The sequence below is a fragment of the Catharus ustulatus genome, chromosome 1 (assembly GCF_009819885.2).
Source record: "Catharus ustulatus isolate bCatUst1 chromosome 1, bCatUst1.pri.v2, whole genome shotgun sequence".
NCBI classification, from domain to species: domain Eukaryota; kingdom Metazoa; phylum Chordata; class Aves; order Passeriformes; family Turdidae; genus Catharus; species Catharus ustulatus.
The window spans coordinates 23,389,050-23,414,484 of record NC_046221.1 but is presented as its reverse complement, the minus strand read 5'-3'; the positions used below and the strand labels follow the sequence as shown (position 1 = coordinate 23,414,484).

At 41.2% G+C, this 25,435-nt stretch overlaps 1 protein-coding gene across 2 annotated transcripts in view; it reads right to left on the bottom strand.

Annotated features, from left to right (window-relative positions):
- The window catches only part of CDK14 (cyclin dependent kinase 14), a 514,904-nt gene extending 505,980 nt beyond the window's left edge, over positions 1–8,924 (bottom strand). Inside the window, exons 1-2 of one of the 2 annotated variants that reach the window (XM_033083308.2) lie at positions 8,615–8,924; positions 2,002–2,033 (exon numbers count right to left, since the gene is read on the bottom strand). In XM_033083308.2, coding sequence (XP_032939199.1) covers positions 2,002–2,033; positions 8,615–8,705 — 123 coding nt within the window. In that variant the 5' untranslated portion in view covers positions 8,706–8,924. The remainder of the gene's footprint in view (positions 1–2,001; positions 2,034–8,614) is intronic. The other variant, XM_033083300.2, reaches the window with a different exon arrangement.
- Positions 8,925–25,435: the final 16,511 nt, after the last annotated feature.

The following is a 25,435-nucleotide window of genomic DNA, read 5'->3' as shown; positions in this document are numbered from 1 at the left end:
TCAAAACTGTTTCCCTGCTACATCAATACTACATCTACAAGCCACAAGACTAGATGGTTTTTTCCAATACCATGCTATGGTCTTAGCAGTGTTTTTCAGGATGGCCTCCTAAGACCAATATGTGCCCCCACTCCTCTGCTCACATATGCTGTCTTCCTTAGGTGTTATTAAATCAGGTACATTATTGTTACCGACGTCTGTTTCATCTTCTGATTTGAAGGATGCTTGAAAAGAAAGGAATTAAGTGATACCTGGTACAGCTCATTCTCTGATTCATACTTTAGGCTAGAAAATCGCCAAGAACTGTGTGGAATTTGAAGAGATAACAAGGACAACATAAAATCTCAACACACCTTTCTTTTAAGAAATGACATCTAAAACTATGGAATCAATTGATGCAAATGTCACATCAAGCACTTCCATATTTACAGGAAATGGAAGAAAATTCTTTTGTGTACCCTTCCCACTAGATGTCTCTTACTGCCTCTGCAGTAGCTCATTGCAGCTGTCAGATTCCATTAAAAACATATTTGAGTGATTATTTCTTTCCCAACCCCCCGAATTTAAATAAAAATTTGCTCAAGTTGTCTCCTGTTAAAGGAGAAAACCAGGTTTAAAGAAAATAAACGCAGCCTGCAGATAAACAATCCTGGGAAAGGGAAGGGTACAGATGAACTACCATCTTCATATGCCAATGGTTTTTAATAGATCCTTTCAAATTCTGACTCAAGTTTAATACAAGGTATTACTACTTACTGAGAGGTTACAGCACAGATATACCACTGCAGCCTTCAGAAAAAAATACTGAACAGACCAGATTTGTAAAACAAGGATTCAGAGTTTACTAACCACATATCTGCTTGTATTTTTAGGGAGAAATCAAGTTCCATGTGTGTTACAAGAGAAATAAAATAATCAGGACCACTGCACAATGCAACAGAGTTCCTGATAAGAGAGCCCAACCCCATGACCTTCATTCCAGACCTGAGAGGGGTCATGGTGAGTTACAGCTTTTGCAACACATCAGAAAATCACAAAGCATTTATACTGTTACTGCTGTGTTTGAGCATCAGAGTGATCTGTCTAGAAAGAGATGGAGTCTGATTTGATCCAGAATCCAGGACACTACATCATCATTTATTTATTCTGGAATCTGGCATTACACAACAGCTATCTCACTCTATTCAGTCAAGAATTTAAGCTTACAGCAGGCAATGAAGAAGAAATGCCAGAAGCGTAACATCAACACATGAAAACACTTCCATTTGCTTCCAGCTATGGTGGCAGAGGGAAATACAAGGCAAGCATTGACTACAATATCACCAGTCATCACAGCAAGGTCTTCACCTCTTCCTGCATCAACTTGCTCTGTGGGATAACTTGCACTGATCTGGAACTCTAAAGCACAAATTGTGAGCAGCATATTTTATAAGTTAACTTGGGAATCATATCAGAGATAGGTCAAGACCTCAAAGTGATTAGACTGAATAATCAAGTATCAGTTTTACCAATAGCCTCAATGCTGGTTTTGTGTTGTTGGGTTGGGATTCTTTTTAATTTCATAATAAGCATCTCTCTCAGTTGACATATTCAGCAAGAAGCCAATGTAGCAGCACTTTACATAAAGAGTTCTCCCAGGAGTGATGATTTCTCCCTGCCTGTTACAGTACAGGCCTACAGTTACAGGAATTATTACAGGCAAAATTCTATAAAGTATTTTCCCTGCATGCAACATTTCTTAGCATCAAACAGTTTTAAATGGCCACTTTTCTAAAACATTCAGTTGCATTACATTCAAAAAAACCCCCAAGTGTTCCATTCAGACCCTTTGACTAACAAATTCTTCTGGTAGTTACTTGGAAAATGAAAATATGAGCAATATGCATGTATTAATTCACATGCACATCATAACACTTCTATCTGTGGGTTTCTTCTAGCATCAGTGAGAAATACTAAAGCCATACCTATGGACTATGTAAGGTACAAAGACATTCAACCTACCTCATCAAAGCTGCTATCTTCCTTCTTCAAGGCTTTAAAATAAAAAGAAAAAATAAATTATTATCTGTATTGCATTTCGATGAACACAAACCACCAGAAAAGAAAAATAACCAAAAAAATCAGAGCATTATTTTCCTGTTATAATAGGAAAGAACAGGCTGGCATGAAAAACAATTTTATACTCAAAATCTGAATCTGTAAGTGGAATGTAGAACTGCACATAGCGTTTCTAGGAAAGTAAATTTACATATTTATGAAAAATATCCTCCCGGGTTAAAGAAAATAAGAGTTTGTAAGGGTGGGTTTGGTTTTTTAATTTTAATTCCTAGTGAGTATGAAAACCCTTTCTGGAGAGCTTGACTGAACTTCAAAAAGGAAAAGTGCAACAAACACCTAACCAGGTATTCAGTTTGTCAAGTACTAATTCTTTACGAAGTAGCATGCATTGTAATACGCTTTTTTCCTTTATCTTTTTTTCTTTTATAATTTTTAGAATGATTTCCACTAAAACAGAAGAGATTTCTTTCTTACACTGTTAACAAGCAATTAATCAACAAACATAGGAGAGAAAAACAGTGCAGAAAATATGTGAACCAGCAAGAAAATGAAAACACAAATGGTTCTGCAGTTGTAGCAAAGATTAAGCTGATGAAAAATTTCCCTTTAGCATACTGGACATCTTTATTGAAATATGAAGAAAATTAATTTCTCCAAATCGGCACTGAACTGTGTCAGTCCAAGGTACTAGACTGGTTCTTTTTCTCAGCCAGACCCACGAGGGGCTGCACTTAGTGCGTTGCACGCCGTGACCTGAAAGTGCTCTTTGTTTCCCTCTCTTGAAGAGCTAAAATTAAATAAACCATTGCACTGGTGATGGCACTGTTTCTTCTCAGTTTAAACCATGAAGGTTTTCAGTTTGAGGGAGGTCATCTGAACAGCCATACAGTTCGTGCAGTGCTGCACCAGAAGGGTCCCTCCTCATCATTTAAGCAGCATAATGTTTCTTACACTCCTGCATATTCTGCAGGAGATAAATATTTAAGCACCAAGCATGGTTGAGGATCTAGATTCCAGAAGTTCTTTTTCTCTTTTAGATGGTCATTCTGCCTTCAAATCACTAGTAATTTCTAAACCTCTTACAAATCTTGTCTTCAAGAGCAACTGTGTTACCAGTTTCAAAAACAAAAAAAAGCAAAAAAACCCAAAAACCAAACAAACAAAACAAAAAAACAAAATAAATATAAACAAAAACCACAACAAACATGCAAAAACGAAACAAAAGCAATGCCAAAACAGTAGAAGCTGTATCAGAGGTGGTACAGAGGCAGCACCACCTGCGCAAACAGTGCTGCACCTCCAGAATCTCCACCATGGACAGCAAGGCACAAATCCCAGTTATCTTTGAACAGAAAAGCAGGGAATGTCCAGCCTTCCTTCGCCTTTAAAATCCCATTTCTTTAGGACATGAAACATGGCTTCCCTCAAACCTCTGAAAAACACCGCTCTACAGTTACTCATCTAGATTTCATGCTCAATGATAGAAACAATGAAGCAAGCCCAGGTTTTTTGCTGAGGAGATCTGTACACATTGTACATTTTGATAGTTAAATGTATTTTTATGGTTTTGAAAGGTGATGTAAATATTTTCAGACTGCAAATCCCAAGTGGTCAGAACTATTAGTCGAGAAGGAAAGAGAAGGAAAGAGAAGGAAAGAGAAGGAGAGAGAAGGAGAGAGAAGGAGAGAGAAGGAGAGAGAAGGAAAGAGAAGGAAAGAGAAGGAAAGAGAAGGAGAGAGAAGGAGAGAGAAGGAGAGAGAAGGAGAGAGAAGGAAAGAGAAGGAAAGAGAATGAGAGAGAAGGAAAGAGAAGGAAAGAGAAGGAGAGAGAAGGAGAGAGAAGGAGAGAGAAGGAGAGAGAAGGAGAGAGAAGGAGAGAGAAGGAGAGAGAAGGAGAGAGAAGGAAAGAGAAGGAGAGAAGGAAAGAGAAGGAAAGAGAAGGAAAGAGCAGGAAAGAGAAGGAAGAGAACTCCCAACCTGTGAAGCACTTTTTAATTTTCTAATTTTCTCAATTACCATTGTCCTTCTAATTTTCTCAATTACCATTCAGGTCACAATGACACACAAGCCATAAATTAGTAAATGACATACCTAGGCCGTGCTGACAAACCTTCCTCCCTTACCAAAACACAAGATTTTCACATGACCAGAACATTAGAGGAATAACCAAACAGATAGCTAAACAAAATTCACAGTGTAACAGAACAAGAAGAAATGGGAATCTGTGGTCCAATGCATATATTTGGCTTGTCTTTAGCTTCTACTTTTGACTAAAGAGGGGTTTTAAGAATCACAAAGAGTATGAGAGTTCTGGCCACCCATTTAACATTTAATAATATCAGTCTCAACTAATTCACTACATAGCATCTCCCAAAGAAGACACCAAAGAAGTATATTTTATAGAACAAACTATATTAAAAATATCTTTTTCTCCTTGATGTAATCTTTTCCTTTATAAACTGCTAAAAAAAAAGTTCTGCTGAACTTAAAAAAATAAACTGTTTACAAATGAACTTCTCATTATCTCAGGTATGTGAGCTATGTGGATGTACATCAGAAGAGATTAGTGGAGATAACCTTTGTATCAGTGAGGAGCTAGTAACAAAGCCCAGGGATGCTCAAAAAGGCCACAGATTGCTTTCAGCACACTGTGATCAATCTCAACAGTGTTTTCTCTCTTTCTTTCTTTCTTTCTTTCTTTCTTTCTTTCTTTCTTTCTTTCTTTCTTTCTTTCTTTCTTTCTTTCTTTCTTTCTTTCTTTCTTTCTTCCTTTCCTCCTTCCTTTCTTTGTAACCTGGTGATAGTTTTTAGCTAAAGAAACTCATAAGAAAATAGAAGTTAAATGGCATGAGTTGAAGAGATCTCAAAGTGATTCTGGTACTAAAGGAACTTCAACAAAGGCATAGCTAAGAACTCTCCACATCTCTAAAAGACGACTACTACTTTCATTAAATTATTCACTAATAATTTAATTACGTAATTATCAAAGGGCAAAACTAAGAAACCTAATAAAGGTTTAAATGCTAAATTAAACAGTGAGTCAACAGAATGTCTAAAACTTGGTTAATATACAGTTATGGTGTGTTCACTTATATGGTCAACACAGCCTGTAAGCAAGGAAACCAAATTTTTTAAACTAATATGGATGCTCATATAAAAATGAATAGGCTGGCAGAAACTTATGAATGAAAGAATTATGTATATTTATATTATTAGCAATATAATTTCTTTATGATGAGATAACGTTCAAGAGGAACACTCCTTTAAACACCAGAAAATTTCTGCCAGGAGAAAGGGTTCCTAAGCTGCAAAGACATTTCTCTAGAACTGGAAGCATGCAATTTCTGCAGCAAAGAGCCACCCTGCAGCACCACAGGCCACACACATTTCCCCCAGCACACCACAGCACTGTATCATCCATCCTCTGTCAGATTTGCACACAATGGCACAAAGCGAATGCTCAGGAAAAGGCTCACTGAATGGGCAATTTCACACATCACAATTTTCAACTCAGCAAAATAAACATTTTCAACATTAAGTACTCTAAGAGTTACAGGACTAAGCCCAGTTTTGTCTGATGAGCCAGATCTTCATCACCCTCTTCCAGGAAAGCTGGTGGCTGCAAAGCCTCAGTTCACAGTTAAGAAAATGGGTCAAGTCTTCCTGAGGTTGCTGTTGGTACCCTTTGGGCCTCTGCTGTGCCCCAGGAATAACTACACTGTCTAGAGATGGTGGGGAAATAGCTTCAAATGTTACCTAACATACTTCACTGCACTGCAAAAAAATCATAAATTAATTGCAGCTACAACTTCTCAAATTGAGAGGATTACTTAGTGGAGAGAAGTGAGTCTGAAATGCTGTTTATTGAGTGTTAACCAGCAAGTTCTAACAAAAAAAAAAAAAACAACTCGCTGCCAATGACAATCAGGATAGATTTCCATCACTCTTATCCAAGAGGTTAACATAAACTTGGGTATCAAAATCTGGTACCAAAGTTTGGGGTCTGGCAGTATTAAGAGAATTGCATTTGGTAGATGGAATTCTGCCAACAAGGGGAGAAGGCAGTGCTTTATCATTTCAAGAACGGCCATCAGATCTTTCCTACTGCAACACACGAAGGTTTGACTCACTATTATTTGATTCAACCACCATAGTACTCTCACATCATTTATATGTCTATGCTCATGATACTGTGTTGCATACTTTAACCTACAAAAACACAGACATTGAAGCAGAACAGAAGTTAATATATCATCACTGTTTCATAGAATCACAGAATTATTTGCGTCGGAAGAGACCTTAAAAATCATCCAACTCCCCTGTTACAGGCAAGGACGACTTCCACTAGACCAAGTTGCTCAAAGCCCCATCCAACCTGGCCTTTACCACTGTCAGGAATTTATTATTTATGACAAATCACAACTGAACGGATGACTGAAAAAGTTACAAATGGAATCCATACTTAATTTGTAATTTGCTAATCATACCAAGCAACGAGCACTTACCAAAAGAGCTTTAAAACCCAAATGTCAAATACCCAGAAAAACTTTTTCCAATGAGGTTTTTGTTTTCTCTCCTTCACTTCAACATAAGAGTTAAGTACAGCACATGTTTTAACCAAGGATTTCCTGGTATGCAAGTTCAGAATTTCTTTGCTTGGACTTATCCGTGGCTCTGGTATCAGGGGGTGGACTATCTTCAAACTTCATACAGAAAAATTGGAAGTTTTCTTGCTCAAAGTGCAGTTACCAGAATGATGATCAATATATTTGAGCATCTGAAGATTGAATAAACTTGCTGGTAGCAGCTGTGTTTTACTCACAAAACAACCACCGGCAAACAAACAAACAAACCACATACCAGACCACACACCTACACTTCTGCACATATACACACGGAACTGGAGGAGCTTTTAGACACAAATATCCATCTATCTAAAACCAGGCCAGAGCTCCCAAGGAATCTAAAAGCTTGTTTAATTTGTGCAAAATGACAAAAAGAGATGATCACCCAACCGAGCCAAATAAAACATGCAGAAATTACCAGCCAGAGGGGCCTTGATCCCTAAAAGGCATTAACGGGACTGTCACTGTTACAACAAAGCAGCATCCTCATTCAAAACATTTTCTTTGTTAATGACTTCCACCATTAGTAAAACCCTTTCACAGCTCTGTGAAGAGTGTCTCTCTGTGTTTATAAATGCACAGAGACATATAACAGACCAAACACCTGACTGCTTCATTTTTTTCCTTCCAATCGAAGAAAGTTACATGTATTTTGCAAGTTTTAGACTGATGATAGGTGAAAGTTGTTTCCATATGGGGAAAGAGATTTGTAACAGTGATATAATATTTGCTTTACAACTGTCATTTTGCATTTCCCCTTGAAACTCTCTGGTTTACAAGCAGGAATAAGCTTTTCTCAGTCTTTTTCATCCTGGAGTAGGACAATAAAAAATGACAGATTTCAAACACAATCATCCACTTAAAAGCTTGCAATGCTTGAATGGATATACAGCACGTGAAAAATTAAAATGCCCAAGTGTGGTGGCACATGTCCTAGGCAGGGTTATGGGGAGAACCCAACTCCACAGCTCCCGGCTGCATAGGCACTTCACACCCTGTCACTGGGACAAAGAAGCTCCGCAAGCTGACCCACGTCTGCCAGCCGGGCTGGCTCTAAGGGGAGACCTCCCAAATGGACAACGCATGGCTGAGGACTGTGCAAGGGTCCGTACAGAAGGTCTGCAAGGACAGGGGCTGCTGCATCTGCTCCCATGTGTCACTGCACTTCTCCAGCTGCTCTGTCCCACCAACTCGGGGATACTTCTGACCTGCTCTGAGAGGACCTTTTCTCCCTGCTTAGCTGTGTGTTGATGATGTCAGTGGGAATTAATGCTCTAAACAGTGAATTAAGCAACATAGCGTGCCAAAGACTGAGAGAAACACCAGTCCGAGCAGACCAGAACCCGTTGGCATTGTTCTCAATAACAAATTCAAGTGCGAAATAAACTGGCGTCAAAACCAAACACGGTGTGGTGGCATCGGGAGGTAACACGCTCGGCACTGGCATTCACATGACGCTACCTCAGGATGCTTTATGTCAGTGACAGAGCCACAAGACTTCACAGCAGATGACAGACAGGCTTCTTTTGTCTGCTCCCCTAAATCCCTGGGCCGCTATTACCTGCTTCAGCGTCTCAAGTAAAAATAACCTGCAGCCCGCACAAAAAATAAACTACCAGACCTGCAACAAAATGAAAATAACCGACTGCTTTCTGTCGAGGTTTCTCTTTGGCAATGGGGGTACGTGAGCCAACTCTCAATCTACAGTTTGTTCTTCCCAGCCGATTTTGGGCTGACTCCATCACAGACCCATGCAGCACTGCTGGGGCTACCGGAGTTCTTTATTTCCCGAGCTTTCTTCCCAAGAGGCGTTTTGCGGGGCCGGCGTGGCGGCTGTTCCCGGCCCGGCAGCGCTGAGCCCACCGCCCCGTCCCCTCCCCGCGGGACGCCCGGGTGCCGCCAGCGCCCTCGGGGCCCGGGCCCGCCACTCACCTATGCGGCCGAAGCTCTCCGACAAAGTTCTCCGCAACTTTTTCATCCTGCTGATCTTCTCGGCGGACTGCGAGTCGATCATGTCACACATCGGGGGGCGACCCCCCGCTCCCGCCGGCCGCCCCCCCCGCTCCCCTGGCTCCGGGGGAGGCACCGCCGCTCCGGCCCCGGGGCTCTCCCCAAGCCCCGAGCAGCCGCCGGGACAGCGCCGGTCCCGCCCGGGAAAGGAGCCCTACGCCTTGGCCGCGGCTGCTGCAGCCGCCGCTGGTGCTGCTGGTGCTGCCGGGTTCCGCTCCGCCCCGCTCATAGCCCCGCACCGCCGCTGCCCCTCACGGCCGGACCGGCCACGGCAGCGCCGAGCGGCCACGGAGCGGCCACGGCACCGTCCGGCCGGGGGCTGCGGGCCCGGCGGCGGGAGGGACCGAGGGCGTGAGGGAGGGAGGCAGGGTGCGCTGAGAGAAAGGAGGAGGAGGAGCCTGGGCGGGCCGGGGAGCCCCGGGGAGGAAGGGCGGCGGCGGCGGGGGCGTGAGGGGGACGGGCGGGGAGCGCTGGGGCCGGGCCCAGGGATGCGCGCTGGCTGCGGCGAGCGATGGACGCGGCGATTCCCGCCGGGAGCGCTCGGGGCGAGCAGCGATGGACGCGGCGATTCCCGCCGGGAGCGCTCGGGGCGAGCAGCTATGGACGCGGCGATTCCCGCCGGGAGCGCTCGGGGCGGTGGCGTTCGGCGGGGACAGCGGGGACACCGCGTCCGGCCGGGGCTGTCCGTGCCCCCGGAGCAGCACCGCGGTCTGGGGACCGCAGCGGGACCCTCGGGCCGGGCTGGCCCCAGGGCGGGCGGAGCGTGGGGATGCTGCGGGGGAAAGGGCACCTCGCTCCCCGTCGAGTTGAAAGTCGGGGTCCTCTCCCCGTGCGTCTCCAGGCACAGCCAAATAATGTGCATTCAAGTGCCTTAGCCTGCAACTTAATGAGTGTTGGGAGCTTTTGATCTTGTTAACTCAATTGAACCAACATTATTGAAAAATAAATCAGTTTAAGCCATCAAAATGGATGGTCGTGTCTAGTCTAAAGTATAAAGTAGGTACTTTTTGAGAACAATATGCTAGGTAAGGTTTTAAAGTCCATGTCTTTGTGGTTCAAACCATATTTTACTGGTTAAAATGAACTTGGGTTTTAATGAGGCTACCTAACATAATTTACTGGGATTAGATGGTGTCTAAGCTCAGTTTCAGAAGCACATTTGTCTAGACAAGTGTTTAGGTGAGTTGTGTTCAAGCCATCTGCAACTCTGGGATTGGGATTGAACCTTTCTATTACAATGCAGTAGGGGTGGACACTGTGCAGCATCTTGAGGTGGAAATCTATTGCAATTATCTATTTTAATCTTCTATAAGTAGAATGTGCATGTATCTCTTGCGGCACACAAGGTAATGGGAATTTGTCCTGCCGTATAGCAGTACAGTAGTGCTGCTAAAACGTCTTATGTATAACCCCTGAATGTACAGACAGTTTGATTAAAAGGCTTTTGGAAGTGTGAATCCTCTTGACCTTGCTAGCATCTTTGAAACAGGAGCTAAAATGTCATTTTCAATGTTGGCTATGTCATGTTATGGAAGGAAATTGAAAAACGGTGGAAACTGGAACCTTGCAGAGAGCAGTGCAGGGAAAAGGAGGAGAAATAAAAATTAAGAAACAGACAAAGGCACTAGAAGGAAAAAGAGAGGGAGGACACAAGTGCTTAAGGATGTTTAACTAAATAATTTTGAGAAAATTACATTTAAGTGCTTAATAATGGCTGATGGTTTGATCTTTGTCTGAATCTGACATTACTACCCCTGTTCTTAGTGAAGAGGAAAATGCCATTATAAATAAACTATTCTGTTCCAGGAACTGAAACTGAGCTTAGCATCTGAGCCCTTTGCATGTTCTGTGTGCACCATTCACTCCAGGTAGCTCTGCTGTTTGGCTGAGACTCCTATCAACACTGCTATAATTCAGTCCATGACTTGCTTTCAGCAATTAGGGATATAATTTCTGAGAGCTTCTTAGGAACCTGTAATTAACCGTGCTTAATTGATAGATGATGTCTTACCTAGTGAAGTACCCTAGATCCTAGCACCTAGTGAATTTGGAAAAATATACCCTTTTTTTTTCCTGCCTATTTCTAAGTAAACTATCATTTTATCACTTGTGAAGGACAAGTCTCCGCCAGGATACTACGGTCTTTCTTTCACAGAAAGACAAGCAACCCAAAATTTCTGAGAAGCATCTGGCTTTGCAGCTGCTTGGGAATAATCTACAAGCATATGTCAGGGTCTTTTAAATCAATGAAAATTTTGCCTAAATTAGACACCAGTGCAGTGCCAGATGAGAGAAACCCAGGTCTCGTCTTCTGGAAATGGTACAACCTCAGGATGCAGAGATGTTACACAGACTTTCTCCACCAGAGGAAGGACAAGCTTCCAGCTGTGCACAGATTCTCCAACTGCACCCTACAATTTGTGTCATTCTTCCCACCGTGGTCTTAATTTGGCAGAAATATTTCTGTGAAAGTCCTTCTTTGTTCTCTCCCCAGCCCAAACCTTTTCTGTTTCCAAGGGCAGTAGTATTGAAAATGAATTAAATTCAGGAATGTGGAATCACTTCTGTAGCTTTGATCAAGCTCATAAGCTGGTGGTTCTTATTTCTTGTCTCTCTATCTCCATCACCCATCTCAGGAAACCAGTAAAGCAGAAACACTCAATTAGCAAACCACAGAGATAGCAGCTACTCTGATGATGATGCTTTGCTTCCTTGTAGGTACAGGATTTCAGCTCTGTTTTAAGTCTTTCAATTTGTGGAATAAAAAACATGAAAAATATGCAAAATGATATTGTTGTTTGCTGCCTTCTTCCACAAGCCTTTACCAAGTCAAAGCATGTTTGCCTTTAATGGGGCATCTGTTTTATAAAAAGCCAGGCACATTATTTACAGCATCTTTTCTTACATCAGCTCTCCAAAGAAACACCCTAAACAAAAACTGCTTGCCGTTACTTTATGACCCAAGCATCTCCTTTCCTGGCTTTGGTAAGAATTCACTACAAACCCTGGCCTCTGCTGCTGACACTGAGTCATGCTGAATCACTCTGCAAATGTAAGTATTATCAAGTGCAGGAAAAATAGTTGCCAAGATATCACTTGCAAGTTGGACAAGGGGAAACCTTCGCCTCAGTGCATCATGCAAGCCAGGAGCCTCGTGGTTTCAGTGTCTCACACGGAGGTGTGGGTTATTTCCGAAGGAGAGAGCAGGGCTGGCAGTTTGTCCGTTATTGTGTGAAAGAACATATTGTTTGGAGCTAGAAGCAGCGTGGCCATGGGCCTGGAGCACAGGGTGTGCCAGCAGTCTCCTTGCCGCAGATGGAGCAGCTACGGCCGCGCTATTCGTTTCTTGCAGGGTAAGATGAAACGGCAGAAAAATAAATCCATGATGCATGGTGCAGATGGTGGCTCAGGGTGTAACGCAGATCTGTGCACTCTCCAGATCTCAGGGCACTTGTTGTTGATTTTATGGGGTAATTTTATGTGGTCTGAGCTCTCTCTTGACCCCAGTGTTTGTCGTGTGTCCCCCCAGCCCCGACCTTGTAACACTTCTTAGGAGCTCTTGAAAGGCAGCATGCTTAAGTTACATTCCTGGGCCAAGTGTTTGAATTTCAGAAACCTTAGGAGCTCATAAACAAGCAGTGTGTGTTTGTGGAAGAGGTAGTTAATGCCATTGATTTGGAGTGTTATGTGGGCAGCGTAAACCCTTGCATGAAGTGGTCTGTTGGAGAAAAGCAGGAAAGCTCTCCAGGGAGGTGAAGCAGTCAGTGTAACTTCTCTGGGGAGAGCACTGTCCTGTCAGACCTTCTGCTGCCAGTATAAAGTAGATTTTCATAAATCTCCCTGGCTAGAGACACTCTGCATTAGGCCAGTCTGCTCACCTTGAAAGATCTCTCTGCTGCAGTGTCTGGGACCTGAGCGCTGGGAGCTGTGTTGCTTGTTAACACACAGCAATCCTTTCGTGACCCTCCAGTGATGAAGATGGATGTACAGTCACATGAAACACTCCCCTCCTCTTCCCCCCTCCCCCAATCTCACTTTCACTTGTCCTCTAATAATACTCAGTCCAAGATGACTATTATCTGAAGAGAAAGCCAGACTCTGCTAACACAAATGGTGCCGTATCCTTAGGGACATGACCTTTAAGCTCTGCTAGCAAAATGCATTAGTGACAAAAATTAAACTTCAGCAATAGCAGAACAGTATGTGTGTAATCTGTATCCACATCATAACTTGTTCCCACAAAAAGTTCTCAGAGCTGATGTATTTTATGTTGCCTTGTTGGTGAATGTCATTAAATCCCAGTTTTTATCCACCCGTGGAATTTTCCCCTTGTTGATATTCCATGCATCCCTGCTGATAAACAGAGGGCACACAGGCCCAGGTATTGCCTCTCCACCCTGGCTGCTATTGCCAAAGCTTGCTCTGTAGGGTAAGAAGGGACGAGTAAATGTTCACACACATGGTTCCAAAGGCACAACAGGAAGAAAGTGTTTTTCCTGCTGCCTTATATCCAACTGATTAGAGGTGACCTGCTGAGCCACCCGTGGTTTTACACCTCTAGTACCCTCTCGTGGTCACTTTATTTCATGTATTAACATATGGGGTCACTTGTTTTCTGTTTCATTCTTACTTTACACCATCACATCAGGGGTTAAATGGCTGCAAGTGAAGCACAAAATCTTTAACCTTGGTGCTTGTAGTTCCTGTCCCTGTTAGGCAGCTTCTTTGTGGTGTTTGAGGGCAGTTAATTTCCCAGGAAGGTATGGATTCCTTTTGGCTTGGCCATCACACTAAGTTGTGGGTTAACCCCCGCAGGCAGCTGAGCATTGCACATCTGCTTACTCACATCCACAGAATGGAAAAGCAAGAGTAAACACAAGAAAACTCACGGGTTGATAATTTTATAAGCAAAGAAGTGGAATAAGAAAGAAAACAAAAGATAAGAGACACAAAGGCCATCACTTGCCACCTCCCCCAGACAGAGTGATACCCAGCCTGTTCCTGAGGAAAAAGACAACTAGCCTACCTAAACTCCTCTCCACTGCATTGTTGAACATATTGTTATATGGCATGGAATATTGCTTTGGACAGTTTGGGTTGTATCTGCTTGCATCTCCTCCCCACCTCTTGAGCACCCCTGATCTATTCACTCGTTGGGCAGCAGGAGAAACAGAGGCAGCCTTGATGCTGTACAGCCACTGCCCTGCAATAAAAAGAGGCTATATAGGTGCATTGTTTTGGTCACAAATCCAAAACACAGCATCGTAGGAGCTGCCATGAAGAGAATTAACTCCATCCCAGACCTAGTACACACAGATGTAGGAAAATCACACTGAGGATACAGTGTGCAGAAAAAAAATCATGAATGGCAACGTATCAGAAACCTACATACTTCAAACTAACAAAATAGCATAATTATTATGAACTGAAATCTTTTACACTATATGCTTCTGTATAAATGGTGTCATCCCAAAGATTCTGCTGGGCAACTATAAGTATGTTAGGTTTGCAAGAATAGGTTGAGGTGCTCTCCAGTTTAAAATCACCTGGCTACCTAGCAACATAGTATTGATACTGAATGTTGTTCCTGCAAAAGAAGTGGAAACACCTTTTAATGAGATAATTTTCTAATGCTATCTTGATAAAAGTCTAGTAAAAGGGAAAATGGGATTTAATATGCAATGGCCCCAGCCATTGTGATTTTAGATCCCAGTGTTTTGAAGTCACCTAAATATTCAGCAAATACTCATGATGAAAATGGTGAAAAATGAAACAGCAGGAGGACTGAGGTTGATCCACTTAGATGCACTAAAAAAGCGTGTGTGCATCATGACATTTTATCATAAACATTAAATAAAGGGTGTTTACTGTAACAACACTTTTTTTCACAGCAAAATCTCATCAGCACTGTAGCATTATTTGTGCAACTCAGAAGCCTGTGCCTATACACAAACAAAGCCCAACTGATTTGGGTTGGGAAAATATGATAACTGGCATACACAGCCTGGGGAAATTTCTCATAGGCAAGGATCCTCTTGTAGGTAACCCATGATTTTGAAAACACATAGGCACACAAAGCCAGTTGATTCTAGATGTGACTATTTAAGCGCTACATGCAAAATTAAAAATCCATATATTGATGTCTCTTGGTAAGATATCCCAACTTTTTCTTGCTCTGCTTTGGGACGTTTTCCCCATTTCTTAACTAGTAAAATCACTTGCAATGACTATTAGGGAAGCATGCTATAGAAGCAGCTGGACTCCATTTACTCATATTTCATACCCTTTTAGACTGCTTGAATCTGTAAGAGTATAATGGGAGTGTTATCTCTCTGTGGACAGAGAGAAACTCTCCCTCAAAAACAATACAAAATATTTGCAAGTATTATACATGAAAGTCTGTTTTGTCAAAATGGAGATCTTCCCCCTTAACATAAAAATCTGGATGGACTTCAGGCATGCAGAAATACATTGCTTGTTCTTTCTGCTCAGTTCTATCCCAAAATCAGCACCTAAGGCAGTTAAAAACAGTCCAGCCCACATGGCAGTCTGCTGAGGGAAGGTTTCAGAACCTGTATCCTACAGCTTTATTTAGTTCCTATCACTGTGGTAACGAAGTACTGCACAAATTAAGTGCCACAAATTCACAACTGAGTACCGTCCTTCACTTCTAGCTTGCAATATTGTTGGTCTTCACAGAGTCAGCACAAATGAGTGTTCCTGATCTCTCAACCCAGGTCTTTCCCACAGTGCAGCAGCAGTATAGGTTCAGGTTGCTATTTAGGGGGCTTATATAGTGCTAAGGAGCCACACAGAAGTGGTGTCTGCAGGTGATACAGGTATGGTCTCTACACAATAATGTTGCAGCCAAAAATTTATAATGGAGAAGGCCACAGTAAACGTGACAGTTGAAGGATGGCAGCACACATCATTTGCAAAATGAGTCAGAAGCACAAGAAACAGCAAATTGGCCACTATTGTATATAACTCCCAGGAAATTTGTGATTTTGAGAAAGATGAAAGAGGCTTTGTGTTTGTTTAAAGCTCTGCTACCAGGAGTTAGGGGGAAAGTATAAAGACATTTTAAGGAAAATTCAACTGAAGAAGAGCTGGAAACACTAATTAAAAGCAGGGGTTGGTGCCCCCACAGAACTTGGGAAGTGCAAAGATTTATGTAATTAGGAGTTTTAAAAGGAAAGAAAAGGTGGGGGTGTTTAATGCAGCAGAAGGTGGAGAGGCAGGAGAAAGAAACAAAGTGGGAAAGAGATACTCAGGATGATAAGCTGGAAAGATGACCTATAAAACATATTTTGGAAGCTGAATAAAGAACCTTTGTCATAACTGAAGATTAGGAGCTTGTGGCAGCCAGCCTGTGAGATGAAGAGCAAAAGTCACCCTGGACAAAGAAGGAGCTGCCAGGTTTAAAGTACCTGGACCTGTGTGAAAATTAGATGTGACAATTTCCTCCATTTTGTTTTAAATTAATGTATGAAATAAATGCTAAAAGGTGAGACCTCTTGTAAAATTAGGAGGAGAAAAGCCCAGGTTATTGTAATAAATTTGTGGTGATCTCCAGGCACACCAACTAATTATGGCACTTGTGACAGTCTCGTCAGAACAGTGCTGGGAAAACTTGAGGTGGCTGACCTATAAGCCATGGACAAGTTATTTTAATGAAGTGTTGTTCATACAAACTAGCAAGAAACAAGTCAGAGCAGAGAGCCTCTGCATTAGATTTGGTGGTATCTTCACTCAGTTCACTCTTGCAGGCTGAGCTACCCAGAGTTCATCTCATGCATTTCCTGAGCACTCTTTGAGCAGTGTGTGAAACATACAGCTCCCCAAAGGTGATGGAAAATGGGATCATGAACAAATATTGTTGGAGCATGGTGCTAATAATACCAAGGCTCTGGGTTCAATCCCCATCCACTGAAGAGCTGGACTTGATGATCCTTGTGGGTCCCTTCCAACTCAGAATATTCTGTGACATGTGCTGGATGGAGGGAGTGCTGTCCAAGGGCAAAGCAGTCTCTTGGAAACCTGCATTTTTGAGGTACCAGGGCTGGATGCAAAGAGGCTTAACAGAGGGGTGGGTGAGATGATGATATGAGAAGGAAGGCAGTGGACTGGGATGATTCAGCTGGACACACAAGAGGAGTTAACAGAGAGGCAGGTTCAGATCTGAGCAGAAGGATGTCAGTCTGACACAAAGACCTTGGAGTCATCCCTGCAAAGCTGGTAACCAGAACTGCACAGGGGCCTCAGAATTTAATGGTTAGAGATCCTAGTACCCCACAACAAATTAATTATTGTTGTTGGTCTATATGTAAACACGGATTATTACAAGATAAGTCCGCTTGCATCAGTAATGAATTGATCCCAAAACACATGCAATATTGCAACTAACTTTATTCAGCATTTACATCTTTTGGTTATATATCTTACTGAGGATTTAAATATCACATTTGAAAACCCATGGATTTCAAGCCTGGGATACACTCATGTCTCCTAATCTCAAATTTGAAATTAAGTACCTAACCTCTTCATCTAATTGATGAAAATAAGAAGTTGATTCACATTCTTATTTTTATTTCTAAATTAATATAATCACTCACAAGCCACTCTAGCTTCATTTACTTGTACAGAAATTTCAGAATATGTATTTATGTTTCTCCTTTATAAGGAGAAGCATATAAAATGTGGTAAAATGAACAGGACTTTCAGTGTGATTCAGTTTACTACAGTAAGAGGTTAAAAAGGAAATAATCCCACATTACTTGCTGAAGTATTTACAATATCTCTGGAATTCCTCTTGAAGTTACAGCCATCCAGAATGGATGTGTCTTAAAGATTTATAAAAAGTGATACACAATATAAATAAGTGCATATACCCAGGGGAAAAGGTCTCTGAGGAGTGATTCAGAAGACAAATTCATTACAAAGTAATTTTTTTTCTGGTGAAAGCTTCACTTGACAGAGTCCCCGTTAAGAAAAATCTCTTTCAGAAAAAAAAGTTTGTAAGTGATACAGTCCTAAGGAAAGCCCTTGATAATTCCAGCTTCCTGAGTTCACAAAACAAGGCTCTCATAATTGCATGTGGTGCTCCAAGCATCCCAAAGGAGGTGACACTAAGCCCTCATTCCTCCACACCAATTAAATGAAACAAATCTCTATTGTTTTAGACCCATCTTTTCACCTAGTGATCCAGTTCATGTATAGCTACTTTGCCATAGAAGAACCTTATGCTGATTGAAAATATTTCAGTCAATTGCTCAGTTGTTGTTGGGATCCAGAAGGAGAAAGATGGAAAGCCAGTAAATTAGAATAACTGATGTCATCACAAGAAGCTCCTTGTAACAAGAGCAACAGCAGAGAAAAGAGACTATCGAGCAAAAGAGAAGGGAGAATATTCTGAATATTCTTCAGGATAAAGCAGGTTAGGAGGTGTAGGACAGGGTCATTCAAGGAACAGGCAGATATCCACAGCTGCATCAGAATGAAGGAAGGAACTTCTCAGCTGTGGTATGTACCTCTTGGGTAACTTCTTGTCGTTCCTTTACTGCATGACAGAGTTACTCTTGGCGCTGTCTCTCTCATGAGTCTGGGTCATTTTGAACTTTCAAACCAGCAGCATTGTTGTGCCCAACCATCACTATAAACCAGATCCTTCTCCAGTGGCTCCAAGGCACAGCAACCACAAACCTCCTGATGCTCTCAAAGGGTTCATTGGACTCTGCAGCTCCAGCTACTGTACAGAGACAAACATTTTCTGCCATTTAACCATGTCCAGTGCTGGATGGTGTCTAAATTTGATTTTTTTTTAAATTGTTTACTAGAAACAGGATGATTCCACAGCATCACACTAATTTTTTTCAACTTTTGCACCAAGAATTAGAGGTTGGCCTTGGGAAGTGATAGCCAGTGACCTAGCAGGGCTTTCTGTGGTGAAGTGTTATCCGAAGATTATCTATCTTTTCAAATAAACAGCTCAGCTGCTGTGATTCATGGTCTGTGTTTGATGTCAACAAGAACATTGGTCCCAGTAATGACAAACAGCTCAGGCTGCTTCTAGCTTTCTGCCCAGCTGAGCAGCTTTCATGATGAGTAAATGAGCACAGTTTTGTAACACACATCTTCAGAGAATAACTTGAAGAGAAGACTTGCTTTACTGTGTGCAAAATGAATTTTTAAAAATCTGACACTTTTTTTGCTGCAAGTCTCGGTTCCCAAGTTATGCTCCTTGCTGCTTCAGAATTCTCCTTCATTAAGTGTACTTTTGTCCATCTTAATTTGGCTGAAGCCATGTCTCTGTATTTTAGCATAGGAGTTCATCAGGTAATGCAGATGAGAATAAAAGGAAAAATATATTTTTAATTTATTTGGTGTACTGAAAAGAATGTCAGGAAGGAAATTTGTAACAAAAGACAGTTTCATGTTTCATGGTTTCTTTTCTTGCTTCACAATGTGATCTAATTATGTACTTGTTCAAATGACAGTTCCCTTGTGATTCTCATTTAAGAGAAGTGCTAACCAATGGAATGATCAAAACCAACATTGTAGAACAATTCCATCATATTCTGGGTAGAAGTCCATCACAGGACTGTCTGATCACCAGATTTGCTGGTGTCTAGCCTGAGGGCATTAAATACCTTCTCTGACTGACACATTTATGTCTATTTGCAGAGTCTATCCATGTTTTCCAAAGTTTAAAAATCTGTTCTTCTGGGGGAAAAAACCTTTCCTCGTGAATGAAAATTAAGCCAGCACCATGCTTTTGTTCCAGGTCTGAGCACCCTGGTAGTGCAGCCAGGCCGTGGGCAGGCAGCTGCAGCATCCCTGCATGCTGTGATCCAGCACTGGGGCTTGTGTGCCTCCCCCAGGATGGCAAATAGAGAACAATGGCTCGAGGTCCATAGATGCCAAAACTCACCTTCGAGTGTAGGTGAGCAACAGGACTCAAAGGGTTTCATGTATTTATCTCTCTACTTCCCCAATGGTTTCTGAACTCTCTTTTTATCCTCTGAGGGAGAGGGCTCTAGTGTTTGTGTTGCCAAATTCAGCAGTATATGTCTGAAAACATTACTGACTTCCTGTACTCTTCCAAATGAAAGTAAAGAGATTTCTATCTTCCTCTGCTTAAATCTGATTTATGATACAGTTTAACAAAGGTTCTGGAAGCATTTTAAATACCCTGTGAATGTGAAAACAAGTAAGAGCCTAAATTAATGTAATTCTGTGTCCTTTTTAATTCCAGTCTGAAAAACTACACTGATAACATACTGTATAGATAAAATTTTTAATTTATTCATTACATTCTGATCATTTTTCATATAAGTAATTACATTAATAAAGTCGGCATAGTCCTTTGAAGTTCTATTTAGAAAGCACCATGTTATCTGCATGTAATAAACCTCATGTATCTATCCTCCCTCTTCTACTATCATGTCTAGTGACTACTATTACAAGCTTTTTAAAATATTCCTCTGCTCAGCTTAATAGGGATTTTTACAGTATCATTACACATTCTAATTGGGCGATTAGGGGTTTCATGCCACTAATCAAAATGCAGGGTGAGTGACTGAACTAGTGCAAGCTATGTAAAAAGAAATGAGCTAAAAGGACAGTCACAGATTTACCTACACAGAGTGACAAAACCCAGAGTCAAGTGTCAGACACAGCTGCCACTACAGCCCAGAGCAAAGCCCCTGAACAAAATGCATCTAGTCAAAAATTAGCCCATGGAAAAAAAGATTCTCCAGATTTCTCTGTGAAGATGGGTTTCTACCATCCCTCACTACTATTTCAATTTAGAGGCCCAAACCCCCTTGTGCTGGAGGATTTCCTGCATCCAACCATTTTATTGCCCATTCTGGAATACCTTCAGCCTGAGCAGCTTTGGCTAACCAACATATTCTACATTTGATGAGGGGACAAACTCATCAGTGTGGAGCATTAGGATAATCTTGCATTCTCCTTTTTCACTTTCATAGCCCCATATCAGAGCATTAAACAGTCTCTTCATCTGACCTAGGGGTCCATACAAATGTCTGGTAAGCTCTAGGGGAAATATTCACTTATTTTGGTAATATCAAACACACTGCAGTCTGATGAAGCTGGTGCTTCTGATATTCCTAGAACACAGACATTTAATAAAGACAGGAGTCATCATGGCTATGGGGTTTCTGCCTTAGGAATATAGTCCTATGTTGATCTGTTTGTTATTAGAAACATGATTTTTTTTTCATATTATTTTCCTCACAGATGAGAATAGCATTTTTGATAACAGGGAAATTGAAGATGGGCTTGGATCCTGTTTGCCTCAGGATAATTTGGGTATTTCCCCCTTAGAAGTTATAGTCTGTCTGATCCCACTGACTCAAATTCAACATGCATCAATCTACACTCAGTTTTAGTCCTGTGAATCAACTTCATTTTGAAGACAGAACTGAGCACCGAAATGAAGTCTGTGTTTCAGCAGGAGCTACTCAGAGCACCAACTAGTCATGACTTCAGTAACCCAGGACAGATGTTCAGTCTGTTTAAAATGATTTAAAAAAACACATTCTAAATGTTTTTATTCTTTGTTATTCAGGTGTGAAGCTCCCTTGCAGCAGCAAGAGAAACTCAGGAGGATGACAATGCTGTGCTGACATTTGGATCTTTGCAAAAATTCCATCAGACCAACAGTAACCCTTGAGGGAAAACTTGGGGATATCCCTGAGACCAGGAAGACTAAAACCTAGAAAGAAGTTGTCCCTCATAATCCACTGCCTCTGATCTCCACTGGCAAGTACTGAAGAAAGAAAATGCTTTTCCACACCACAAACTGTCAGGATCCCACTGCGCATGGTATTGCATCTGTGGGGAGGCCTGAACGAGCCATCTCTTCACCAGCTTGCCCAGAAATGGTGCCATTCAAATTCCATCTGCTTCCTCTTGCTTTGCAACTGCAATGAAAGCAAGGTAGCCATACCAGCAACCATGTCCCAGGAATGAGCTACGCCTTTGTTCTGCTGGCTCTGGCCACATGCTGTTTAAATAAAGAAAGCATCACAGCACCACATTGATCTGTTTTAACAATTTCAGCTCTGCCTGAAATATTTTTTCAGCATATTTCTTCAAATAAGCTACTCAGTGGTGGTAAAAAACTTATTAGGAGTCAAATGGATTTTCCCTGTGTGCTCAATATCACCTTCTTACAACCCAGGAGGTCTGGGAGGCAGGATTTCTCTTTGCAGATGCCATGCTGACTCATTCCCACAGCAGGTTCAATTGTCCAGGGTAACTGATCTGAATTCACACCACAGTGATCTAGGTTACTGGAGTTTCAAGAATATACACGAACAAGAAAGCAGCATTAAAGAAAACTGTTACTGCAATACAAGAGGCAAAATAGTCTTGGAGATTACCACCTTGAAATGTTGCAAACCCTCTTTTGCCAGGACTGGGAACTTAGGTCATCTGATAACAAGAATTGTGATATTCATAAAAAGAAAAAATAAATAATGAAACAAAATAATGGGAACTTAAAGGACTCTCCTTGAGGGTAAGAGTGGTATGTGTGTGTGACTCCTGAACTGATGCATGGGAAATGAATAACTAGGGCTGGTCTGAGAACACCAAGTGCCAGATACTATTTCAAGCCAGGTAACCATTAGGGGTATACAAAACGTTGCCCTTGGGATGCAGGTCAGAGAAGTATTGAGCTTAGTAACTGTGACAGAAACAGTGGTATGAAAATCCACATCAACTTGGGGTAATTAAACATTTCCTAATCCTTTCTGCCATGCTGCTACTTGACAACTCCTTGCAGAGATTAAACTGAAGGTCAAATTAAAAAGAAAAAAAAAACACAAAAAAACCCTGCCAAGTCACTGGACCAACTGTAAATATCTTTATCTTCTTTTTGCATCTTACTTCAGCATGTTAACACATAAACAGATTCAAACTTACAGGGTTCTCAAAGTGACTTTGCTTAGTCTATCACCCATTTATCTGCCATGCCAGCACTTGACTCAAAGTGACAGCTCAAAAACTCTCCCCTCTATTACTTTTTCTTGTTTAAAAGCAATTGCTATATCAGCAAGAGAGGAGTCACTCCATTTGATTAATAATACATACTGATGGCCAAGACATTCAGTCAGAAAACTGATAAATTGTTAAGCTGCTGAAATCCACCTGCAGATTTCTTTAGGTCTAGACTTACCTTCTGACCTTCCCACTTTGTGGAAGTTCACTTAAGACACCACTAAATATTTTCTCTGTAAACTATGTAAGATAGAAAAAAGTAAAGTTTGTGATTTTTATACAGCCTTCTTATAAACAAACACTAAGCCTGGTTACTGATGCAGCAAGTGAATCAACCTGGGAATTTCAATGTAACAATACAGTGTAGCTGCATATTTTCACTTCTATTAAAGATGATAAGACATAAAATACAAACATGCAAATCTCAACAAAGTTGTGCAAAAGAGAACACCATTTATTGATCACTGCTGTAGTGTTTTTCCACTATTTTCCTTTTGCCTCCTTTCACAACTCACAACTCTTCATGTTTGTGGATAGTTTCACTCATTCACTACTTGCACATATCCTAGCCTTCACCACTTGACCATGGCTTAAAACAGCAACCAAGGAGCCAGAAGTGGAACAAAGAATTTTGTTCTCATCACTGACATTTAACATCTCTTACAGGAACTCAGCATCAGAAAAGAAAGTAGAGTTTGCTTTTTTTGGTAACTAAGGTGTGTTGCTGAGGACAAACACACTTGAATTCACATGTGGCAATCCTAGTTAAGAAGCTAATGTTGAGTTATAGAATTTAAATATGTATATATATATATACATATAGAGCTCTGGGTTTGAGAGCCAATGTACACTTCTACACATTTAAACATTTAATCCTCGCATGCCAAATCCAAAGCCTTAATGATGCCACAATAAAAACAAAATGTATTTGCTCAGCCAGATACTGAGTATAAACCATGTGAAGCCATAAAAATAAAAAAAGGTTTTAATGTTGTTTGAAGGCATCAGAATCATGACCCTTTCTTTTAAGTTTTGGGTGAAGGAGCTTTTGAGGAATGGTCTCAGAGGAGTCTGTCAAGTGCCACCAAGCAGAAACACAACTTTAGGAATACTCAGGAGACATGTATACTTCAATCCTGACATCCCACTTTCTATATACTTTTGACAAGTTCCTTCCTCTCTGCCCTTCAAGTGGCTGTTCTAGCACCCACAGAAAGCATAAATCAATCAACAGCAAGCTTGGCTGCTACATTTGGAAAGATGAGAGCCTATGTGAATTTTGAAAAGCTTCCACCCATGTAACCTCCCCAGCTCATGATTTATGCACAGGGGCAGTCAGAGATGCTGGCTGATTAGAACTCCAAAACCAAAGATGATAAAGCCCAGATTGAGGCAGACACTGTGGGAACAGCCACATGCAATTGCTGCCAACTTCACTGTCTCCCCAGACTACTGACTTCCCCTCTGCCCATCATTCCTTCTCAAAGTTTCTTTCATCCTCTCTGTTCCTGTTTGGCCCCTGACACTCAGAAAGACAGCAAGAAAACCATCCTAGCTGTTCCTGTCCCATTTCTCTCAAGCAGATCAGTTGGGCCTCCTGGGGTTGCAAGCCACTGGCACACAGACCAAAGCAACTCCTCATGCATCTGCTTGGCATAACAAGAAACTTTGAAAGAATACAAGGTGAAATCTATGTATGGGAGTCTGAAACAAAGATACCCCAAAATTAGTTGATCATTTTCCAAAATTACTTTTGTGCATCTACTTAATAATCAAGTAACAATTAAGACAGACATGGTACAGACAACTAGATGGACTCATAGTCAAATCCAAGGTTTCTCAAGTGGCAAAAATGTTCCTGCATTAAAACAAGTTAAAACAACACGCTTAAATTTTCCAAAATTTTCTTTACTTATAAAAATTACACCCAGCAATATCAGTCTCAAACCTGTCCCATTTAAGATTTGAGTACTGCAATTCTATTATTCTACTCTATGGAAAGATAAACATAAATTTTAATTTTTTCACTTCCTAGACTGCTCTTCTTTTCAGACAGCAATACCTTCACTACTAAAATCAACAAGCAATAACCACTAAAAGTGTAATTACAGAGGAAAGGGAATAGTTTGTGAATGAAGAGTTTTTCTGAAATCAGAAAAACACAACAGATACAGCTCTCTGGAATAGGCTATGCTGTTTCTCTACTTTTATTTTGTTACTAGGTTGCATACCTTCTGTTTCTTTTGTTGAAAAAGTGTGGAGGAGGGGAAGCTCACACCAAAGATGATAAATGCCTTTGTTCATACACCTGAGAAACAAAGATACAATCATTCCTCTTTCTACAGCTGTTTTCCAATTATTTGTGGCTACACTGAAATACAAAGGCAGTAACCCTTCCCCTGGTAAGTCAAAGTAAGAAACAGTGACATACAGAAAAGCAGAGAAGGTAATTAATATAATGAAATAAGGGTATTTCCCATCCAATTATTTGCTTCAATGAACACACACAAAAAAAAGGTTAAATAATCTTAAAGTCTGGGGATTTTGTGAGGATTTTTGCATTTTCTATTAAGCTCTAAGGCTGGTGTCCACAACAGTCTCATTAAATTAATAGTCTTAACTGAGTAACCAAAAATATGCCATACTTGATGTCCAGCTTAACATTTTAAAGTTAAGACTAAAGTTAAGGCTTAACATAAGGTAACTCTGACCACA